Source organism: Pleurodeles waltl, chromosome 9, assembly GCF_031143425.1.
Source record: "Pleurodeles waltl isolate 20211129_DDA chromosome 9, aPleWal1.hap1.20221129, whole genome shotgun sequence".
Classification (NCBI taxonomy): domain Eukaryota; kingdom Metazoa; phylum Chordata; class Amphibia; order Caudata; family Salamandridae; genus Pleurodeles; species Pleurodeles waltl.
The window spans coordinates 693,837,666-693,861,995 of NC_090448.1; the positions used below are offsets into that span (position 1 = coordinate 693,837,666).

Consider the following 24,330-nt stretch of genomic DNA (forward strand, 5'->3'; position numbering starts at 1 on the left):
AATGTCCTCTCACCCTGAGAGGGGTTTGTCACAAAATTCTGCGTAATGCATTAATTTCTGCTGCAGGGGGCCACAGCATGTTGAACTGCGTTCCAGATGGAAGCGTCCATAATCTCACAGAAGTGTTCATCCATTGGCAGGTAAGTAACCTGTTCCTCCTCTGCATAGGACTCCTCAATATCAATCATGGAGGGATCCTGTTTTCTGGAGTCCCCACTGATAGATGTATACCGAGGGGTGCCAGAGGGTGTAGGTGGACCCTGGGGTTACCAGGGCCAGATAAAGAGGGAAATGGTAAAAAGGGGGAGGGGGGCCCAAGCTAATGTCTATGGCGGGAATGCCAAAATAGCAATAAGGCCTTTAAGGAGGGAGCCCAGGGTGGATTAATTGAAGGCCTGGAGGCACCAGTTGCCCCTGGGGTCACTCGGGCCTGTACCACCTGGGCCAGTGCCTACCAAGTGAAGTGAGCAATGTAAGGAGCAACCTTTGCGCTCAATTTCAATACCGACCTCGGTGCAGGGAGTCAAGCTCCAGGCAGCTTTGGGAAAACAAGGCACAGATTCAGGTGCATGGCTGGTCGCGCTGCCCATCTGACAGTGTCAGTTTCAGACAGCACTCCAGTCAGAAGCGGAAAAGCCTTGCTTGTGTGTCACGCCATTACAGCAGTGCCCTCTAGTGGTTGGAGGACCACACCGTGCTAGCCCCCAGACACCATAGCTACGGCCATGGAGAAGCGACAAGCATTCCCGCTGCTGTACCTGAAAAAGGAAGTGGTTAATAAAGGACAAGTAAAGAGCAAGTACCAACAAATAAAAATTGTCTATAACATATGCAAGTATAGAAAAGACGGCCTAGGGCCAGAGCACTTATCTCGGCAGCTGGAACAGCGCAGAAAGAGGACGTGGCAACAGTGATGATGGACTATATGTGCCTCATGGACTGCTGATTAGTTGTTGAGTTTTTATTATTTTTTGGTCAATTTCTGTCTTCCCTCTGTTCATGGGAAATGTAGTTTTACACTGGTTGCTATTAATAAACGTGGTGACGGAAGAAGGCATGATCATTGCCTTTGGTCCTTACATAGAATTTGAAATTCCTTGATATTTAGAGTACATTTTTAAATATTCATTTGTACATTTATCCACTTTATTTATATACAGTTAATCTGTTAATATTAGTTAATTTTCTAAGAAGTCACTAAGGGCCATATGTACGAACACATTTTCCCATAGACACAGAATAGGTAAAACCCTTTGCTACATCTGGCCCTAAACCCCTGATATGGGTTTGTGGACCCCCAGGGGTCCCAAGACCACAGTTTGGGAACCACTGCTTTAGAGTTACAGATAAAAATATGAATAGTCATTAAAAATCTTAAATTTGATGAATTACGAAACGGAATCCAGAGGTCATCTCTAAAATTGCATGGGGATCTCGAGCAAGTTAAAAGGGAAATTGATTGAGTCCAGACGTTTTAGTGTCCCGGAAGTGTAATTAATACATTGTAAGGAAATGGCAGCCAGGATGCAAAGTTTTTAAGAGCAGAAGAATTAATAACATGTTGGAACTCGACATTACCACCTCCAAACAGTTAGGATGTTGCTATGCAAAGTTAACATCAGGGAGAAAAAGCTTTCACCATTGCAGTATTTCTTTAAAACCACATAATATAAACTGTTACAGCATAGGTATAAAGGCGTTTATATGTCACACATATTGTAAAAGCTTAGGCAGTCTCTGGTTTTAGTCAAATAAGATCTTCAGAAATAAGTGGACCACATTTATACAGCTATGCCTTCACATTCACAAAATTATTTTTAAAAAATAGGCGATATTGTCCAGGCTCATGTCCTACTCTTACAGGTTGCATAAATATAGGCTGATACAGCTGAAAAAATGTTCTTGTCTTTTTATCATGGAAAAGGCTAAAGCTTCATTGCACAATCTGATTTTATTTTTAAGGAAGAGCGGACGTAGATAACATTTCTGGATGCCTGACGTGCCCTGGCATAACAACAATAAATGGATAATTGTTTCTTGATCTCCCAAAAAACGTTGCCACAGATCTGCTCCTTCGACAGGCTTTGATGACTATCTTTTGGCTGTTGATGCGAGTGCCCAGTCGAAATTTCAAATAAAGTGATCTGTTTTCCACTGGGAAGATTTCATCCAACAATGGTTCAAAGCCTTGGTGTTGTTTATATTCCATGAAACATTTTATCACAGGACCTAGGCGGCTTGCTTTTGATTGATCTGCATAAAACAAGTATTTTTTTATTACTAGATCCAGACTAGCCTTGGTAATGTTTTCCGGTTTAAGCCAGAGATCTTCTTGTCCAGTGTTATGGAGGATGTTTGATTTATTTGCACACCAGGGTAGAAAATGATAATTTTGTGTTTTTATAATATCAAGTAGAGTATGTTTAAAAGAGCTGAGCTTCTCTTTAGACCAAACTCGATCCAATATTTTATGGGTGCTAATGCAATGCAGTCCTCGATTTTGTTTCAATCCCCAAATCTGCTTGCAACGCATCTATTAGTGATTTGAATTGATGGAATTTTTCTGTGCCCCCGTATCTCAGAACTGTATGTGCAGGCATCCTTAGCTTTCATTTTGTATGCTAGGGTAGCAGAGCTTGTCGAGCGGTTTCCACGTGATTTTTTGATTTGTTGACCTCGAAACCTGGCAGAAGATGATTCATTGATAATTAACAATTGAATCATCTTGCAATTTTTCTACATTTGACAGAGAACATGCAGCTCGTCTTTAATAAATTAGTGATGGAAAAAAGGACACAATTATTGCTTCCTTGTAAGTCAACTTACCTAGGCTCATCTATCGTAATGTTCTCTGGAGCTTATCTGTGGCCATACTGCCAATAAGTAAGAGGCCACGGAGCTAAAAATAATTTGTTTGTTGGTCCTAAGGCAGAAAACAATGAAACCACCATAAACACTTTCTAATGTATTTATGTAACGTTTAAGATTATTAACGCTTCTTTACAGACAAAGCCAACATATGTCCAGTTAGCTGCCATTCTATGATGTAATCAGTTTCTATTAGGCATCTGCATTACCCGCTCACTGGCCACACAGGATGTACTTAATGATTATACCTATATCCTCGACGATATATCTCCCCCAGACTTAACACAACAAGCAGTTAAACAACAGCAATAATAATAAACTATGAGAATGAAAGGAAAGAAATATTTAACTGATGATATTTAGAGCTAACATCTACGGGTAGAAAGATGAGCTTTCTATATTAGCTGTTTCACAATCGCATCAGTTCATTGAATCGATGTGGGCAACGAGTGCTCCTTGGTAGTCGATACCTGGGTGTTTTGAGGTCGGTAAACTGATTACAAGTGTCTTGAGACAAATCATTGTCTTCCTTTTAAGATGTTATATATTCTTCCAGAGGACGTTGTCACTTGTTCAGGTGCAGATATACATAGTTGTGGCTTCAGGACACGACTTCCAATATGTTTTGTAACAGTTCTTTGCGGAGAAGCAGCAGCAATCAGGGTTCTTTTAACCCCTTCGCTGCCAGGCCTTTTCCCCCTCCTGTGCCAAGCCTTTTTTTGGCTATTTGGGGCAGTTCGCGCATAGGCCCTCATAACTTTTTGTTCACATAAGCTACCCACGCCAAATTTGCGTACTTTTTTTCCACCACCCTAGGGATTCTAGAGGTACCCAGACTTTGTGGGTTCCCCAGAAGGAGGCCAAGAAATTAGCCAAAATACAGTGAAAATTTCGTTTTTTCAAAAAAATGGGAAAAAGGGGCTGCAGAAGAAGGCTTGTTTTTTTTTTTTCCTGAAAATGGCATCAACAAGGGGTTTGCGGTGCTAAAATCACCAGCTTCCCAGCTTTCAGGAACAGGCAGACGTGCATCAGAAAACCCAATTTTTCAACACAATTTTGGCATTTTACTGGGACATACCCCATTTTAAAAAAAAATTGTGCTTTCAGCCTCCTTCCAGTCAGTGACAGAAATGGGCATGAAACCAATGCTGGATCCCAGAAACCGCAACATTTCTGAAACGTAGACAAGATTCTGAATTTAGCAAGGGGTAATTTGTGTAGATCCTACAAGGGTTTCCTACAGAAAATAACAACTGAAAAAAAAAATGGAAATTGAGGTGAAAAAATCTGCAATTTTTCTCTACGTTTTACTCTGTAACTTTTTCCTGCAATGTCAGATTTTTGAAAGCAATATGCCGTTACGTCTGCTGGACTCTTCTGGTTGCGGTGATATATAGGGCTTGTGGGTTCATCAAGAACTCTAGGTACTCAGAGCCAATAAATGACCTGCCTCCTGCAGTGGGTTTTCATTCTATACCGGGTATACAGCAATTAATTTGCTGAAATATAAAGAGTAAAAAATAGCTATCAAGAAAACCTTTGTATTTCCAAAATGGGCACAAGATAAGGTGTTGAGGAGCAGTGGTTATTTGCACATCTCTGAATTCTGGGGTGCCCATAATAGCGTGTGAATTACAGGGCATTTCTCAAATAGACGTCTTTTTTACACACTTTCTTATATTTGGAAGGAAAAAATGTAGAGAAAGACAAGGGGCAATAACACTTGTTTTGCTATTCTATATTGCCCCAAGTCTCCCGATAAAAATGATACCTTGTGTGGGTAGGCCTAGCGCCCGCGACAGGAAATGCCCCAAAACGCAACGTGGACACATCACATTTTTTGAAAGAAAACAGAGGTGTTTTTTGCAAAGTGCCTACCTGTAGATTTTGGCATCTAGCTCAGCCGGCACCTAGGGAAACCTACTGAACCTGTGCATTTTTGAAAACTAGAGACCTAGGGGAATCCAAGATGGGGTGACTTGTGGGGCTCTGACCAGGTTCTGTTACCCAGAATCCTTTGCAAACCTCAAGATTTGGCTAAAAAATCACATTTTCCTCACATTTCGGTAACAGAAAGTTCCGGAATCTGAGAGGAGCCACAAATTTCCTTCCACCCAGGGTTCCCCCAAGTCTCCCGATAAAAATGGTACCTCACTTGTGCGGGTAGGCCTAGCGATCACGAAAGGAAATGGCCCAAAACACAACATGGCCTAGAGCTGAACCATAAAAAAAACAAGTTAATGGCGTTCCGCTCAGGAGCGCGGAAGAAATGTACTATCCATTTAGAAGGGAACCTCCTGGATAAGGTTTCCTCCATTGATTATTTGGGTGTAAGGCTTTCTGATAATCTGAACTGGGCAGAACAGATCAATAAAAGTGAGGGTCGCCTGCAGCATGGTGCAGCATCAATCCTGCGTTTCTATAGAGGTACGACAGCAAAAACTGTCTCTCCGGCAATCAAGATCTATATTGCCAGAGCACAGGGAGCTGCCGCATACGGAGCAGATGTCTGGGGTTTTTCTGACTGTAACATGCTCACTATCAGTGAGAACGGTTTTGCGAGGTCCTTGTGTGCCTGCCCTCCTAGTACTCCATTGATACCATTGTATTTAGATCTGGGCCTGAGACGCATAGCCGATCTAATTATTTTAAGACCATTATTATATTGGATACAACTATGGACTAACCCCGAATTAGACGTTTATAAGACCTCACTCCACGACCTGCTAATGTGCCCCAACTCAACCTCTATTCCTTGGGTTAAACATGTATCCAGTTGGTTCAACAAACTTGGCCTTAGCCACTTTTGGGAGGAACCCCTTAAACTAGAAAAGGCTCACTCCATTGTGCTGAAACGTACATATTGGTCTTATGTATACAACGATTATATTACCTATAGAACTTATGGCACCTTAACAAATCGCTTCATAGACTTTAAGTGGTACTCTCAATTCGAACCATACTTAGACAATATTCCTAACATCCTCGGTAAAAGCTTATATGCCAGATTCCGTTTTGGGTCATTGCCGTTGAAGTCATTGACGTGCAGATGGGGAACAAAAACAGATACAAGTACATGCCCAGTTTGCGGTGCAAAATCGGAAACGATTGAACACTTTATGTTTTTTTGCCCTGCCTACTCCCTTCCCAGGTCTAAATGGATTCGCCACATTTGCCGGGAAATGGGGATAAGAGACTGTGCCTCTGCTTTGAGGATTTTAAAAAGCCACTATTCTATGGTTTTAATAATTGCTGTTAGTAAATATTCATTAGTAGCATGGCGAATACGTAATTCCATTGTAAGGACTGTGTTTTAATTTAGAGCTCCGCTTTTTACTCCCTTTTCTCTTATAGAACCGCAGGAGGGGGTTTGTAATCGTATGTGTATTATGTGTATTGAGAAATTTAATTGGACTATGCTCTTAGGAATCAATGTTTTAAAAAAATCTTTATCTATGTGTTATTATATTTATTATTATTATTGGTTTTATCCCTATTGTTACTATGATTGTATATTCGCTTTGATGATCGATTGATCGAATAAAGCATGTGTAAACACAACATGGACACATCACATTTTTTCACAGAAAACAGTGCCTACCTGTGGATTTTGGCCTCTAGCTCAGCCGGCACCTGGGGAAACCTAGCAAACCAGCACATTTCTGAAAACTAGACACCTAGGGGAATCCAAGATGGGGTGACTTGTGGGGCTCTGACCAGGTTCTGTTACCCAGAATCCTTTGCATACCTCAAAATTTGGCCAAAAAAACACTTTTTCCTCTAATTTCGGTGACAGAAAGTTCTGGAATCCGAGAGGAGCCACAAATGTCCTTCCACCCAGCGTTCCCCCCAAGTCTCCCAATACAAATGGTACCTCACTTGTGTGGGTGGGCCGAGTGCCCACAAAAGGAAAGGGCCCAAAACACAACATGGACACATCACATTTTTTCACAAAAAACAGAGGTGTTTTTGCAAAGTGCCTACCTGTGGATTTTGGCCTCTAGCTCAGCCGGCCCCAGGGGGGACAGAAATTGCCTAAAATAAATTTGCCCCCACCTCCCCCCGGGGAGCGACCCTTGCCTACGGGGTCGCTCCCCTTGCGTGATGACGCAAAACAAAAAAGATCCCCAGTGCCTAGTGGTTTCTGCCCCCCTTGGGGCAGATTCATCTAAAATCGGCAGAGTTGCCCCCAAGGGGGGCAGAAATGGTCTAAATACAATTTGCCCCTCCAGGGGAGCGACCCCTGCCTAAGGGGTCGCTCCCCATCTCTAAAAAAAAACCTTGCCCTGGTGCCTAGAGGTTTCTGCCCCCCTGGGGGCAGATCGCCTAATAACAAGAGGCCGATCTGCCCCCGGGGGGGCAGAAATGGCCTAAAATAAATTTCCCCTTGCGTGACAGCGCCAAAAAAAGATCCCTGGGGCCTAGTGGTTTCTGCCCCCCTAGGGGGGCAGATTGACCTAAAATCATCCGATCTGCCCCCAAAGCAGCCAGAAATGGCCTAAATACAATTTGCCCCTCCAGGGGAGCAACCCTTACCTAAGGGGACGCTCCCCATCTGTAAAACAACAACAAAAATCCCCGGTGCCTAGTGGTGTCTGGCAGATCGGCCTAATTAAAATAGGCCAATCTGCCCCCAAGGGGGGCAGAAACGGCCTAAATATATTTTGCCCCCTAGGGGAGCGACCCTTGCCTAAGGGGTCGCTCCCCACCTCAAAAACCAAAAACTAAACAAAAAAATTATCCCTGGTGCCTAGAGGTTTCTGCCCCCCAGGGGGGGCAGAAAAGGCCTTAAAAAAAATGCCCCCCCTGGGAGCGACCCTTGCCCAAGGGGTCGCTCCCTTATGCCAGTTTCATTTTTCAAAAATATATCCCTGGTGTCTAATGGGCGTTTTGATAGCCGGATTGCTTTATAATCCGGCTGCCAAAACGCAGAGAGAGACTTCAAAGGGAAGGAAATACATTTCCTTCCCTTTGATGCCTCTCTGCCTCCTCCACGTGATCGGAAGAGAAATGCTTTGCATTTCTCTTCCGATCATCGCGCTGGAAGCTCAGGAGGCATTGTGACAATCAGGGTGTGGGGGGGTGGAAGGGGAAGGGCTTCCCCTTCCAACCCTGACTTGAGGGGGGGTGGGGGGGAACCCCACAGAGGGAGCACTAGCGCTCCCTCTGGGCTGGGTGCCCAGGACGTAATGGTTACGTCCTGGGCACAGCAGCACTGTGCTGCAGGACGTAACCATTACGTCCTCGGCACAAAACCGGTTAACGTGGTTAAGATTTAAAGGTGCACCCTGAAACAGAGTATCGATTTCCTTCTGAGGCTGTTGTACCAGTACCCAGTGTCCAGGTTCAGGGCCTAGTGATTTGGGATGCCTTCCGATATCAGTATACTCCTTGTTATGATCTTCACACCATAATCCGCTTTGGATACCGTTTTTTTTTTTTACCTGGGAAAGCATAGCTTGGAGAGCATGGTCAAGCATCAACTCAAAGCGTAGCTGTGTGGAGTTACACAATAATATCACAGAAGCTGACAAAGCACTTGATGCATGGAGATTTGCCCTATTTTGCCATTCTGCACTATTTTTGTAATGGTTGCCTATATCTTCCAGCCATTGCTTTAGCTCGGGCCACAATGGCCTGATATTTTTATGTTTTAATTCTAAATACTGCATGGCTCGTCAAAGCTCTCCACCACTGAATTTAAGGCCCATTTGTCAAACTTTGGTGTAGAAGATATTAATTATTTTCCAAATAGTTCAACAGAAATAGGATGTACTGCCATGGTTGACATAGACGATGTTTGTCACACAATTGATAAAAAGAGTAGTCAATGAAAATAAGCTAATATTGACCATTTTCCAAAGGTCCATATAAACGTATTGCTGCAGTTAACAAGATAGCATCTGAATTATCAGACATGACTAATTTCTCGGGCAGCATATTTCCTGTGCATTGACAAAGATTCACAGGACTGATTTAAATTCCAAAACAACAAATCAAGGCCATAAAAGATTTTCTTTGTCAAACCAATGCCAATACTATTCTCATGTGCAATGTCATCTTTTCTTAGTAATGGATGATGGTTTATAATTTGAATTCCTTTTAAGAATAGGCCCTCCACTGAGTGCACCTTAAACTTGAAGCTTGCCTACCATTCGGTCAGGCGAAAATCTTTGTATTTCGATTTTGCATAAATCCACAAAGAAACAGGTAAATAAGTACAATAAAATTAATAAAAACATTTAAATCATCCCAGATCACACCATAGTAATACACCTGAAATACTATATAAATGAGCAAAATTAAATAGACGAACTGAATAAGAAAAAAACTGTCAAGCCACAGACAGTTGTAGCTTAACAGCCCCTGTAAAAAACAAGCAACAGAAAAACATATATTCTCTGAGGGTAACATCTGCAAAAAAAAGTAAAGCTGGCCTAACTTTCTGACTCCCTAAGCAGTGATTTATAACCTTAATCCTCAGCTACTCATAAAACTCACAGAAAAAGATAAAATGTAGGTTATCCTGAGTTTAAAAAGAATCGCTCCCACAAGGGTCAAGGTTTTTAGCCAGATGCCAACCTCTAGGTACAGTAAGTAAATAATGAGCCCATGTTTAACCTATACCTAGTTAAGAAATCGTTGACTAAGACTATTCACGGCAGTCAAATATGGCTCTATTAATAAAGTATTTTTTAACTGGGCATGGGCCTTGAAAGGCGGTTTCCTGAGCTCCTCCTCTTCTCTATCAATCATCTTTATTGGAAGTAAATTAGCTTTGTTTGCTTCAAATTAGATTTTGTGATACCCTCAGGATTGTCAAAGAGGTCCAGGCATCCAAGAGCATATCCTAGGTACCCTTTCTAATTTCAGGCAGTTCTTCAGAATGGCTTTGTTGAGTATTGTATTATTACTGTCCCAAGCAGAAAGCCATCTAAGATGGGGACAAAGAGCAAAGGTATCAAAATATAACCCACTCTGTGTTTCTCATGAACTATGTGCGCCGTGGTGTTCTGGGGAATGGATAAAAGCTGCCTCAGGAAGCTATTCTCTACAGTGTGTCGTATAGAGACATCGATATAGCCCCATACATTGGACCTCTAAGAGGCAGCAGCTAAGCATTTTTCTTGATAAATCTTCGCTATAATTTTAAGTGGCATAGTACCCAATCTAGAAGCAAAATGAAACTTCACTGCAATGGATCTAGTCATTAGAAGGTTTCTGGAGGTTAAGAGTGTGGCCCAAGAGCTTTTCTGATCAAATTGGAATCAGGAAAAAGCTGGGACAATAGCAATATCGACTGCTTGTGATATATGTCTTCTGATTTTAGTGGACTCTGGACCTGCAATCATTATGTGTGATTTCTTAAAATTCTCGGAATTATCCAAGACTAAATAAAGAAAACAAATCGATCAAGTAAATATTTAAGACCATAATCTATTTACAATGTAGGCCTTTAACTGTAGGAGGTCACTTCTATCCCTCTTTTTGAAGACGGGGATAATAATAGACTGAGATTGGGATATACCGGCTTTGACCGCAGCATTGATAACCTGTGTAAGCAGAGGCCCCTAAAGAGCTTTATCCATTGTATAAACATCCTTAGATATTCCATCAAGGCCATCTGATTTATTCTTAGCTAACCAGGTAAGTGCTTGGAGGTATTTGTCTAAAGTAAAAGGAATGTTTTAGGTTCCTTCAGAAGGAGCAGCATCTGACACCACAGGAGTGGGGATAACTGAGCTGTTTAACTCTTAAAAATGTGTAACCCAGCTTGCAGGGGAGATATGAGAACAAACAACTTTTCTCTCTTCCAGAGAAAAAATTTGATCATTCACAGTTTTCCATAAAAAGGAGCACTGAGCAAGAGTGAATGCCTGCGAAAGTTGGCAGCATGCTTCCTCCCTTAAAAAGGTGTTCCTCTCCTTCAGGGTTGACTTGTATTTCTGTCCGCAGGCTTCCACCGGACTTCCATCCCTGGAAAACATTTTCAACACTTTGAAAAGCTCCCTATATGACCTCGAACATTTAGTGTCAAACCATCTGCAAAGGAGAAGGAACGACTGGGAGACACTGCATGTTAAATCAGTGTGAATCTTAGCAACTATATTCCTAAGCTTCTACTTGAGGACAGGACACAAGTCGCTGACAATCGCACTGTGCTTACGGAGCTCTCAAGATACGATGCTAGTTTATATACCTCTCACTATTCTGGAGAGGTTAGAGATGTGGTAAATTGTCTACGGAGATAGCTATGGTCTGGCTTTTCATGCCGCAGCAACAGTTCCTTAGCAAACCAATTTCTGAAAAGGAGGTGATTTACGCATTAGATTCCCTGGACTGGATCGCCGTTCTGGCATTTTTTACTGAGCCTACGCATATCTCCTCGCACCGCGTCTGGCCATGTACCGGTAGTCACTTGATGTTGGTGTCTTAGCCCCCACTCTTCGCGAGGCGGTGATCACACACATAGTGAAAGTTTAAGGACCCACTTCACTGTGAATCCTATAAGCCACTTTCATTGTTACATTTTGATTTTGGCCAAAATAATTGCGACCCGGCTTTCCCTCTTGCTGGAAACCATTACCTCACCTTTGCAGTCAGGATTTGTTCCTCACTGTTCTACATTTCTGAATCTGTGTACTTTTTTTTCGGTCCTTAGAATTTCTTCCTACGGTAGTGGCACTTCTTGATGCAGGGAAGGCTTTTGATCAGCTGGAATGGCCTAGTTACACTCCAGAAATTGAGCCTGCTCCAAAAGTTCGCCTCCCTTATAATGGTTCTTTATTAAGAACCAATGGTTTGAATTCGAGGCAATGGTTCACTCACAGCTCCATTCACAACAGCTAGTGGAACGAGACAGCAATGTCTGGTCTCCCTATTATTGTTTATTATGGCCATGGATCCACCGGTTCGGCGTTTACAAGTAAAATACCTCTCTCGAGACTTACAGTTCATGACCGGCCCTATGATTCTCTCTTTACATGCAGACAACATTTTGTTGTTTGCATGATAGTCTGTGGTTAACCTAGCCCCCATCGATCGAGAGGTCTTAAGGTTTGGTCAATTTTCTAGTCTTCAAATAAATTGGGAAAAATCTGAATTGTTCCCGTTGACTGACTCTACAACACCATCAGAGTGTGAATACCCTTTAAAGTTGTGCGACAACATGGTCAAATGCTTGGGCATTCACATACACTGTGATAAAGAGCAGGTCATTCCCCTAAACTATCGACTGCCGATCGACCGATTGACGACACAGATTGAGGAATGGATTCACCTGCTGCTCTCCATGGCTGGCCACATAGCCATTATTAAAATGGTGGTCCTCCCTCGTTTTTTATATCTCTTCCACAACATCCCAATCCCACTTACGATTGCTTTTTTCGCCACGCTTCTGAGCCTATTCCTTAGGTTGGTCTGGGCAGGCCGTAGACCACAAGTGGGATGGGACATTTTAGTGCTTCCCCCTGAGCGCGGTGGGTTTGAGGTACTACATCTTTGACTTTATTATTTAGTTGCACAATGTCAGTATACTCACCAATGGTATCACAGGGGCGCACGTCTTCCATACGAAAAATCTGAATGCAACCATGTGGGTGGGGTCCCCCTGCACACACTCCTTCCCAAGGGATTCCATTGGACCCTACAGACATTCAAACTCTCAATACCACCTGCTGGACCTGGCAGCAACTTCTTCAACTACTGGGCGGAAATCTTTTATATTCTCCATCAATACTTCTTGCCGATAACCAATGGCTACCCCCTCCATGGGGATACACTTGTTAAGAATACGCTGAGGAGGCATACATTAAACATTTTCAGTTACCTTTTTCCTGATGGTCTAATTCTTTCACATACTTAAGCCACGCGCTTTGCTGCAGCGACCCCTATGAATCATTTTGTAATGCAACATGGTCATAGTGCGCTTTGGCTTTGCAGCTGGTCAATGATGGTTGTTTCTGGAGTTTATGGGAGTCTGAATTACAATGCCCTTTAACTGACAAAATTTTGAATTATTGCTGTCAACAAACCAAGCTAATCTCCCCCTGTCACAGACACAAGCTGATACACTTTAAATTCCTTAGATGTACATACACTACTCCCAGTTCAATAGCCAAAATTGACCGCATAAGGTCCTCTGCATTCCCTAAATTTAATGCTATTGATGCCCATTTTGCACATCTTACATGGATGTGCACCCATATTGGGGATTTTTGGATGGCTGTTTTCTCCCAGCTCTTTTCCATGGTAGGAATTACTCTTACTCCTGACCCCCTCCTCACTCTGTTAGGCTATGTGCATAACGTCCCAAAGGGGATCTGCAGATTCACTGCACTTGCGCCACTACTTGGAGAGCGTGAAATAGCTCTGCAATTGGGAAGCAGGCGCTGACAGACTGCGGCTTGATGGCTTAAGAGTTTCACTTTCTGTGATAATACTAGTGAAATCTATTGCTGCCCTCGTCCCGCCCCAAAAATATTTTGCAACCATTTCGTACCTACTTGAAACAACGTGAACAACAAGATCCTGACCGAACAGATATGTAATCACATAGCCCTGGTGTCATGGACCTTACCCGCAGCCTCTCACCCCACGACACATTGAGTGCTCTAGGAATGTGTATGTATTTTGCCTACCTGCTGTTTTTATATGGATTAGACAGTTTATTGGCATGCTTCTCTTAATGCAATTATGGTGTCATTGTGTGTGTATAGTCCTTTCACTATAATATTCTGACTACTGCGCTTATTTCATTCTCCCACGATGTGGGCTGTTGTGTGTGTGTATATATATATATATATATATATATATATATATGTTCAATGGCATGTGTAGCTGCAGATACACATGCTGTGCACATCCCGCCATCTGGTGTTGGGCTCGGAGTGTTACAAGTTGTTTTTCTTTGAAGAAGTCTTTTCAAGTCACGAGACCGAGGGACTCCTCCCATTTCGACTCCATTGCGCATGGGCGTCGACTGCATCTTAGATTGTTTTTTTTCCGCCATCGGGTTCGGACGTGTTCCTTTTCGCTCCGTGTTTCGGGTCGGAAAGTTAGTTAGAATCTCGGAAAAATCGTCGGTATTGTTTGCGTTCGGTATCGGGTTAGTTACTACAGATCGACACCGACTTTTGAAGAGCTCCGGTGGCCCTTTGGTTTTTTTTCCGATCCCCGTCGGGGCCTGGTCGGCCCGGCCACATGTCTCTTCAAGACTGATGGAACGGACCCCATTCCGCTTCTGTCCAAAATGCCATAACAAGTATCCATATACAGATCAACACCTGGTCTGTAACTTGTGTTTGCCACCAGAACACATGGAGGATATTTGTGAGGCCTGTCGAGCGTTTCGGTCCAGGAAGACACTCAGGGACCGACGAGCAAGAAGAATGCAAATGGCGTCGGCGCCGACAGGACAAGGGCGTTTCGAGGCGGAGGAAGAAACATTCTCCACCCAGGATTCGGACTCAGAGGAGATCGATCTCGAAAAAACGCAGAAAACCGTGAGTAAGACGTCAAAACAAAGAACTCACGAGAAGACCGCTAAAGCCCAGGGGACGCCACCGCCAACAGGCCATGGCTTAACCCGAAAAATAGGTGACCGTCCATTGGCACCGAAAAAGGGCGAGCTGGTGTCGAAGTCATCCGACTCCGGTCGAGATACCGGCACACAGCATTCTCGGGCCCGAGAGAGTGGCTCCGAGAAGATTCAGCATCGAGACAGCGGCACCGAAATGGGTCGGCACCGAGAGGGCACTACGCCAAAAGTAAAAAATGTTTCGTCAGAGCCGAAAAAGACAGCCGAAAAGGTTTCGGTACCGAAACATCCGGCATCGGAACCGAAAATAAGTTCCTTCTTCAGAGGAACAAGGACTGTCCTCACAAATGAAGACACACAGATTTGGACAAGAATTAGAGACAATAGAGCCAGATCACACACAAAGACGGCTCTTTATTCAAAAAGATACGGGGAAGATCAGCACTCTTCCTCCAATCAAAATGAAACGTAAACTTGCCTTCCAAGACAAGGACAAACAGCCACACGCAAAGGTGGCTAAACAAGTAACACCACCACCATCCCCACATCACTCTCCGCAACCATCACCGGTAGCCACTCCACCAATGATGCAATCCCCAACTCATACAGGAATGAGTCAAGATGACCCTACCGCATGGGACCTTTATGACGCAGTGTCAGATAATAGTCCTGAATGCTATCCAGCGAGACCATCGCCACCAGAGGATAGTACAGGCTACGCTCAGGTGGTGTCGAGAGCAGCGGCATTTCACAATGTCAGCCTTCATTCAGAACCCATTGAAGACGACTTTCTTTTTAATATACTGTCGTCCACACAGTGTCAATATCAGAGTCTTCCGATGTTACCCGAAATGCTAGAACACTCCAAACAAGTGTTTGAGGAGCCTGTCAAAGGGAGAGCCATTACTCCAAGAGTAGATAAAAAATATAAACCGCCACCAACAGATCCAGTGTACATCACACAACAGCTGACACCAGACTCTGTTGTAGTGGGAGCAGCGCGCAAAAGAGCCAACTCTCATACTTCAGGAGATGCACCACCTCCAGATAAAGAAAGTAGAAAATTCGATGCTGCAGGCAAAAGGGTGGCGGCACAGGCAGCAAACCAATGGCGTATTGCAAATTCGCAAGCTTTGTTAGCCAGATATGATAGGGCCCATTGGGATGAGATGCAACACTTTATTGAACATTTACCAAAAGAGTTCCAAAAAAGAGCGCAGCAAGTGGTAGAAGAGGGACAGAGTATCTCCAATAATCAGATACGGTCAGCAATGGATGCGGCAGACACAGCTGCTAGAACTGTCAACACAGCAGTAACAATAAGGAGACATGCATGGCTGCGTACATCAGGATTTAAACCAGAGATACAGCAAGCTGTGCTGAATATGCCATTCAACGGACAGCAGTTGTTTGGGCCGGAGGTGGACACTGCAATAGAAAAACTTAAGAAAGACACTGACACGGCCAAAGCCATGGGTGCACTCTACTCCCCGCAGAGCAGAGGCACATTTCGAAAGACACAATTTCGAGGGGGGTTTCAAGGGCAGACCACAGAAGCCACAACCTCACAAACAAAGCCCACTTACCAGAGCCAGTATCAGCGGGGAGGTTTTCGGGGACAATATAGAGGAGGACAATTTCAAAGAAATAGAGGAAAGTTCCAAAGTCCCAAAACTCCTACAAACAAACAGTGACTTCAAGGTCACAAATCCCCAACACATAACACCTGTGGGGGGGAGACTAACCAAGTTTTACACACATTGGGAGGAAATAACAACAGACACTTGAGTCTTAGCAATTATCCAGCATGGTTATTGCATAGAATTTCTCAAATTCCCTCCAAACGTCCCACCGAAAACACACAGTATGTCAAAACAACATATAGATCTTCTAGGACTAGAAGTTCAGGCATTGCTACAGAAAGAAGCAATACAATTAGTACCAAAACAACAAATAAACACAGGAGTTTACTCACTGTACTTTCTAATACCCAAAAAGGACAAGAGTCTGAGACCTATACTAGATCTCAGAACATCAAATACCTACATCAAATCAGACCACTTTCACATGGTTACATTACAAGACGTAATCCCACTGCTCAAACAACAAGACTACATGACAACACTAGACCTAAAGGATGCATATTTCCATATACCAATACATCCTTCACACAGAAAGTACCTAAGGTTTGTATTCCAAGGGATACATTACCAATTCAAAGTGTTGCCATTCAGAATAACAACTGCGCCAAGAGTTTTTACAAAATGCCTTGCAGTAGTGGCTGCACATATCAGAAGGCAGCACATACGTGTGTTCCCGTACCTGGACGATTGGTTAATCAAAACCAACACGCTAAGACGGTGTTCACAACACAAGATATGTCATAGAAATCCTACACAAACTAGGTTTCTAAATCAACTACGCAAAGTCACACCTTTTGTCAAACACAGCAATACTTAAGGGCGACAATCAACACGGCAAAAGGGATTGCCACTCCAAGTCCACAAAGAGTTCAAACATTTCACAATGTAATACAGGCCATGTATCCAAAACAAAAGATACAAGTCAAAATAGTAATGAAACTACTAGGCATGATGTCTTCATGCATAGCCATTGTCCCAAATGCAAGGTTGCACATGCGGCCCTTACAACAGTGCCTAGCATCACAATGGTCACAAGCACAGGGTCAGATTCTAGATCTGGTGTTGATAGACCGCCAAACATACATCTCGCTTCAATGGTGGAACAGTATAAATTTAAACCAAGGGCGGCCTTTCCAAGACCTAGTGCCACAATACGTGATAACGACAGATGCTTCCATGACAGGGTGGGGAGCACACCTCAATCAACACAGCATCCAAGGACAATGGGACATACAGCAAAGACAGTTTCACATAAATCACTTAGAACTGTTAGCGGTATTTCTAGCGCTGAAAGCATTTCAACCCATAATAACCCACAAATACATTCTTGTCAAAACAGACAACATGACAACAATGTATTACCTAAACAAACAGGGAGGGACACACTCGACACAGTTGTGTCTCCTCACACAGAAAATATGGCATTGGGCGATTCACAACCACATTCGCCTAATAGCGCAATTTATTCCAGGAATTCAGAACCAGTTAGCAGACAATCTCTCTCGGGATCACCAACAGATCCACGAATGGGAGATTCACCCCCAAATACTAAACACTTACTTCCAAAGATGGGGAACACCACAAATAGATCTATTTGCAACAAAGGAAAACTCAAAATGCCCAAACTTCGCATCCAGGTACCCACAACATCAGTCTCAGGGCAATGCGTTATGGATGAACTGGTCAGGGATATTTGCGTACGCTTTTCCCCCTCTCCCACTCCTTCCATATCTAGTAAACAAGTTGAGTCAAAACAAACTCAAACTCATACTAATAGCACCAACATGGGCAAGACAACCTTGGTACACAACACTACTAGACCTTTCAGTAGTACCTCATGTCAAACTACCAAACAGACCAGATCATTTAACACAACACAAACAACAGATCAGACATCCAAATCCAGCATCGCTGAATCTAGCAATTTGGCTCCTGAAATCCTAGAATTCGGACACTTAGACCTCACACAAGAATGTATGGAGGTCATAAGACAAGCTAGGAAACCTACCACTAGACACTGCTATGCAAATAAGTGGAAAAGATTTGTTTATTACTGCCATAATAATCAAATCCAACCCTTACACGCATCTGCAAAAGATATAGTAGGATACTTACTACATTTGCAAAAGTCAAAACTAGCTTTCTCTTCCATAAAGATACATCTTAGCGCAATTTCAGCTTACCTGCAAATTACGCACTCAACTTCATTATTTAGGATACCAGTCATAAAAGCGTTTATGGAAGGCCTAAAGAGAATTATACCACCAAGAACACCACCAGTTCCTTCATGGAACCTCAACATTGTCTTAACACGACTCATGGGTCCGCCTTTTGAGCCCATGCACTCTTGTGAAATGCAATACTTAACGTGGAAAGTTGCATTTTTGATTGCCATCACATCTCTAAGAAGAGTGAGTGAAATTCAAGCATTTACCATACAAGAACCATTTATTCAAATACACAAGAATAAAGTAGTTCTACGGACAAATCCAACATTTTTACCAAAAATTATCTCACCGTTTCACTTGAATCAAACGGTAGAATTACCAGTGTTCTTCCCACAGCCAGATTCTGTAGCTGAAAGAGCACTACATACATTAGACATCAAAAGAGCGCTAATGTACTACATTGACAGAACAAAACTAATTCGAAAAACAAAACAATTATTTATTGCCTTTCAAAAACCTCATACAGGAAATCCAATTTCAAAACAAGGCATTGCTAGATGGATAGTTAAGTGTATTCAAACCTGCTATCTTAAAGCAAAGAGAGAGCTGCCTATTACACCAAAGGCACACTCAACCAGAAAGAAAGGTGCTACCATGGCCTTTCTAGGAAATATTCCAATGAACGAAATATGTAAGGCAGCAACATGGTCTACGCCTCATACATTTACCAAACACTACTGTGTAGATGTGTTAACTTCACAACAAGCCACAGTAGGTCAAGCTGTACTACGAACATTGTTTCAAACAACTTCAACTCCTACAGGCTGAACCACCGCTTTTGGGGAGATAACTGCTTACTAGTCTATGCACAGCATGTGTATCTTCAGCTACACATGCCATCGAACGGAAAATGTCACTTACCCAGTGTACATCTGTTTGTGGCATTAGTCGCTGCAGATTCACATGCGCCCACCCGCCTCCCCGGGAGCCTGTAGCCGTTTAGAAGTTGATCTTGAACATTTGTAAATTTGTAAATAGAGTACTTTAAACTTCATTATGTACATACGTATTCACTCCATTGCATGGGCACTATTACTACCATACACAACTCCTACCTCACCCTCTGCGGGGAAAACAATCTAAGATGGAGTCGACGCCCATGCGCAATGGAGTCGAAATGGGAGGAGTCCCTCGGTCTTGTGACTCGAAAAGACTTCTTCGAAGAAAAACAACTTGTAACACTCCGAGCCCAACACCAGATGGCGGGGATGTGCACAGCATGTGAATCTGCAGCGACTAATGCCACGAACAGATGTACACTGGGTAAGTAACATTTTCCATATATTTGTTTTTTAATTTATTTATTTTTACCTTTTTTTGTTTTCCTTCTTGTTCGTCATGCAAAATGATATTAAAAAAATCAGTGTGAATCTTGTTGCAGATAGCTCAAACGGCATCTAAGATAGCAAAGTATAAAGGTTCTTCTGAAAGGCAACAGCAAACTCATGGACACATCAAAAATCTAATTATTACTGCACATCTCAGGGATAGTTTTAAACCACTTTATCGTATGGATTTGGTCCTTGGGAGAAAGAATATTGTTACAGCTGCCGAGGACATGGATTTCTAACATCATGGCGTGTCCAAAACAATGAGAGAGTTAGAGGATTACCATCACTAAAAAACTGTCCAATTATTTTAAATAGTTGTATTGACAGAACCAAAGTGGAGGAGTCAAGAATGTAATCAATATCCATAGATGAACGTCTCTCAATAAGGAGGGGTAATGAAGGGGTGGGTAAGCTGAGCTCAAGTTGTTTCCAGTATACTCCAGGGTAAATTAATTGAGAATTGCATCCAACAGATCTCCTTGAGTGGAATGTTCCAAATGGAAAGTATCCCCCCGTCATGTTGATTAATTGTTGTGTGCTTTCAAAAGTACCATCCCTCAGTGAGGGCACATTTACTAAAATAATGGTGTGGCTTCGGGAAGGTCAAAGATAGTCTACGTGTGTACGTTTGTACCCTGGAACTGGCACCACAGGTCCCAGTCATCCTCCCTGGAACTAACCTCTCACCATTAGAGGGGTGATCAAAATCAGATGTGGGGACAAACTGAGGTGCTAGAGGGGTGAGAAAATTAGGGCCTGTAGAGGCTGTAAATTCCTCACAACTCACTATAGGATTAGACTTATTCCTGATCCCACCCATACCCCTTGCACTCCTCGATCAGCAACCACTAACTTAAAAGTTTGTGAAACCCCAGAGGCTGGTGGGACGTCATTCATTACTACAGATCCATGAAATCAGACTTTTAATCCCAGATATCTTCTTAGGTTTCAAAAAGTCCTAACACAAATGGGGTATAGGTGGCCTTTATTAGTTGTTCAATCTTCAAATAAAAGTTTGTCAACATTGAGTGAGCCAAATACATTTCGAAACAGCAAGGGTCTCCACAATGGCCAAGTTCTTTACTAATAGACCTAGTAGGCCCTTTATCACCACTTTTTCTGTTCCTCAATGCAGATTGAGCTCTAGTTGTATTAGCAGGAAGGTCTTTCTTTGTCCTCTTTTGCATTGGTTGGACCAATTCTTGCATAATACCCTCCAGGGTATGGTGAATACCCGCAACAACCTTTATTCTGTTGTAGGCCCCTGCTGTATAGAGTGATGGGAATTATGAGCTAAAGAAGCCGTATCCGAAGTCACTGCATCAAAATCTGGTTGACACCTGACTGGACAACTTTCTCCCAATCCAAGCTCTTGCTCAACAGATGTAATTTCATCAGACAGGGTACCCACAGCAGAGGTTAAGAACGTCATAATATAAGACTTTTTGCATTTACTTACAGTCGTAGTGTGTGTCATTTATTAAAGTTTTTTTTGCTTGCCTATATTTTCCAGAGGTAAGAGACTTGGCTCGGCCGAGCCTTAGGTGGCAACGGGCAGGCGCAAACGGGCCCCATCTTCGCACAGGCACGCATCCCGGTGCGCCCCATGTGCATCCTGCACAGTGGTCACAAGTCGCACTTTACGTATTTCAGCCCAGCCTCCTGGGCCAGATGGATTATGGGCCTTGTGGTCCTGGTCCCGCAAAAAACAGCCTCAGCAGCTCACAAACAGCATAAAGGTGCACTTCCCGAGCAGCGATCACAAGTCGTAATTTTAAGTATTTCAGCCCCCGCCTCCTCGGCTAGTGAGACTATTGGCCTTGTGTGTCTTTCCCCCACAAAAGACAGCCTCAGCAGCCCACGATCAGTGTGAAGGTGCGCTTCCACTCTTTTGGCAAACTTGCTGACAGATTTAACGTTTCCATATATTTACCTTTACTTGAATGACCTCTTGGACTGTGACATCGCCACTTGATTCCTAGATCAGTTCCGTTACAATAATTACTTCTAAAGTAGATTGTCGAATAATGACATTTGTATATGCTGATGTTAAATCGTTTCTTAGTTGTTGGAAGTGGGTGATGTAAAATATGATCGGCTGTTTTGTACTCCTTTATAGAATTGTTTAGGTCTTGCTGTCATATTTCGAAATCCATCTATTGGCTGCATTTTGGCTTTAGGATTGCCAAATATTGTCAATAGTGCTTGGTGATCAGTAACTGTTAGAAATATTTTTCCATGATCTTGAGACTTTAGACAGTATTCCATGAAAAACAACCACCCTCTCTGGACTAACATAGCATTGTTTCTTAATTAATAATTGGGCAGATGAGTTGTATTCGTGATATATTCACATTTATTTGGGCAGGTGAGTTGTGTTATTGATGTTTTCACATTTATCAAAAGTATGTTGCTAATTTTTTTTTTTTGTTTGGCGCTGTCCTGCTATATTTCAACTGTCTCTCCCTACACTTCATCAAGTTTGTGATGGATTACGTCACTTTCTACAATGCTTGCAAACAGCTATAGATGGCAACCTTGTGAATTGTATTTCTTATGTTCATGTGTCTTCATTCACAGGAACATGCAAAGCGGAGCAAGTGCGCAAAAACCGCGAAGACAGGAAAAAAGAGATGCAGGCTAAAAGGGCTGAGAAGAAGGCGACCCGCGGCCCCATGAAGCTCGGTACTCGAAAGATAGATTGATCGTGATGCAGCTGATTCCACAGGGCAAGAGCATCTTCTGAAATGGAAATATTTCTAGGGAATCGTGGACATAAATGGAAGAGAGCAATCCGTTGAAAATATTTTTTAGCTTCTCTATGGTGAGAACCAATTCTCTTCCAACGTGCACAGAATTTCCTTCACTAGGTTGATCATTGAAAATGTTATGATAAAAATATGTGTATACTTATTTGTATATTGTATGTACGCAAACTCAGATTAAAAAAAATATTCCCCATCAGTCTGCAGAGTCAGATTGCAACTGCACCAACAAGTTTCTTCAGGGACAATGCTTGAGACGAATGCAGTCAGCCCAGTTGGTTATGGAAAAAGCGGTGACCTTTGCCTTTTTGCCCAGTGCCGGCCTGACCTGCAGCATTCACTTTGCAACCTTATGTTTGGTCAGACCAGATTACACTTGTGTCTTGCACCAGCACCTTCATTTCTTTTCCTGTGGTTTTGGTCATGGTTTTGGAGAGGTCTGCTAGAATGGTTGTAGCATGGATGGTGGAAAATATTGAGGGCATTACCTTAATCACCGAGGCGTAGATTGATTTTGGGAGGAGAAAGGTATGCTAGAAAGTTTTAAAGAAAAAGTGTTCTGTAAAATTGCTACTATCTGTCTGCTTAAACTGATTAAAACTCTTACAATAACTATGCAGCTTTCAGTTTATTTTTTGTATACTGTCTTCTGAAAACTTTAACCAGGAGGAATATTGCATTGTACAAGTTCAATTTTATAATTGTATTTTCAGAGTTTAATAAGCATTCGCTTTAATTAGCTTCATTGCTCTTCTCTCCTGTTTAGTGTAACATCTAAATGCTGAGTTGCTTGTTAAATTGTAGAAGTGTTGTTGAATTTGTTATGCATGAATAACTCGGTTCTAAATCCGGTAATCCACTGATATGATGTAGTCGGGGTAACAAAACTTATTACCCATTTTGCTGCATTATTAAGAAATTCCAGACTACTCTTGCTGAGTTCCCTGAGAACCTGTCAGGCAGCTGAAGTTTCACTCTTGTTTTCTATTTGACGTCACTCAGAACCCCTTTATGACAAATATCCCTGTGATTCACTGTCACCCATTTAGTATTCTCTCTTTCTTACATACATACTCACTAAAAAAAGGCTAAACTGATGTTATATATAGATGTCACAATACAACAGGAACTAATATTTAAACAATGGAAAAACACTGAAATTCACTAGTTATAATTCATTCAACTAACTATAACCTGCGTTCCCATCATGCACTGCTTATGATGCCCCATATTACATCACTCCTAATATGTTAAATCACATTGCTAACAAGTCCCTTTATGACTAATTTATACACTCGGGGACTCGTTTTTAGGCCAATGAATCTTTCGACCCTGATTGAAGACACCTTAGGACGAGATAGCTAATCAACATGTCAATCAATATGTCAATAACGTCATCAATATTTATTATAACAAGGCAATTCACTTTAGTCACAGGCATTTAATAAGACTCAGGACACCACCATGACCTCTCAGTCATGAATAACCACACCAGTTTAGTACGTTTTGTGATATTTATTCTCTATTGATTACAATTCTACAAGCAAGTTTACTAATCTCAAAACCAAGAAGCACATAATCATAGTCACAATATGGCAACTCTGATAAGACTTCATCAAAGCAAGAATCATGAATATTAGAACATAACACAGCGTCAACATAGATCAATCTCAGCAGAGTAACGTTAGCGTCTTTCAACAAAGCATAGATTCAGTCATTTGTCTATTTGCGTCTGATTTAGTGAACCCGTAAACTAACCTTGAATTAGCATTGGCATGTTGGGCTTCATGCAAAACAATTTTAGTAACATTAATTTGGAAAAACCTCTAACTAAGGTCTCTGTCAAAAGAAGCAATTGGTACCTAGAAAGGAAAAGCAAACAGACAATCACAATTTCATTGTCATATAGTTACCCTCCGTATTGGGTCAGCCTACAGATTCTGTCTTCGTCCTCAG

General features: G+C 42.4%; 1 protein-coding gene across 1 annotated transcript in view; it reads left to right on the plus strand.

Annotated features, from left to right (window-relative positions):
• Positions 1–22,987, plus strand: part of SCYL1 (SCY1 like pseudokinase 1) — a 1,332,837-nt gene extending 1,309,850 nt beyond the window's left edge. Inside the window, exon 17 of the mRNA XM_069207794.1 lies at positions 22,190–22,987. Within this exon, the coding sequence (XP_069063895.1) occupies positions 22,190–22,314 (125 nt within the window). The 3' untranslated portion in view covers positions 22,315–22,987. The remainder of the gene's footprint in view (positions 1–22,189) is intronic.
• Positions 22,988–24,330: the final 1,343 nt, after the last annotated feature.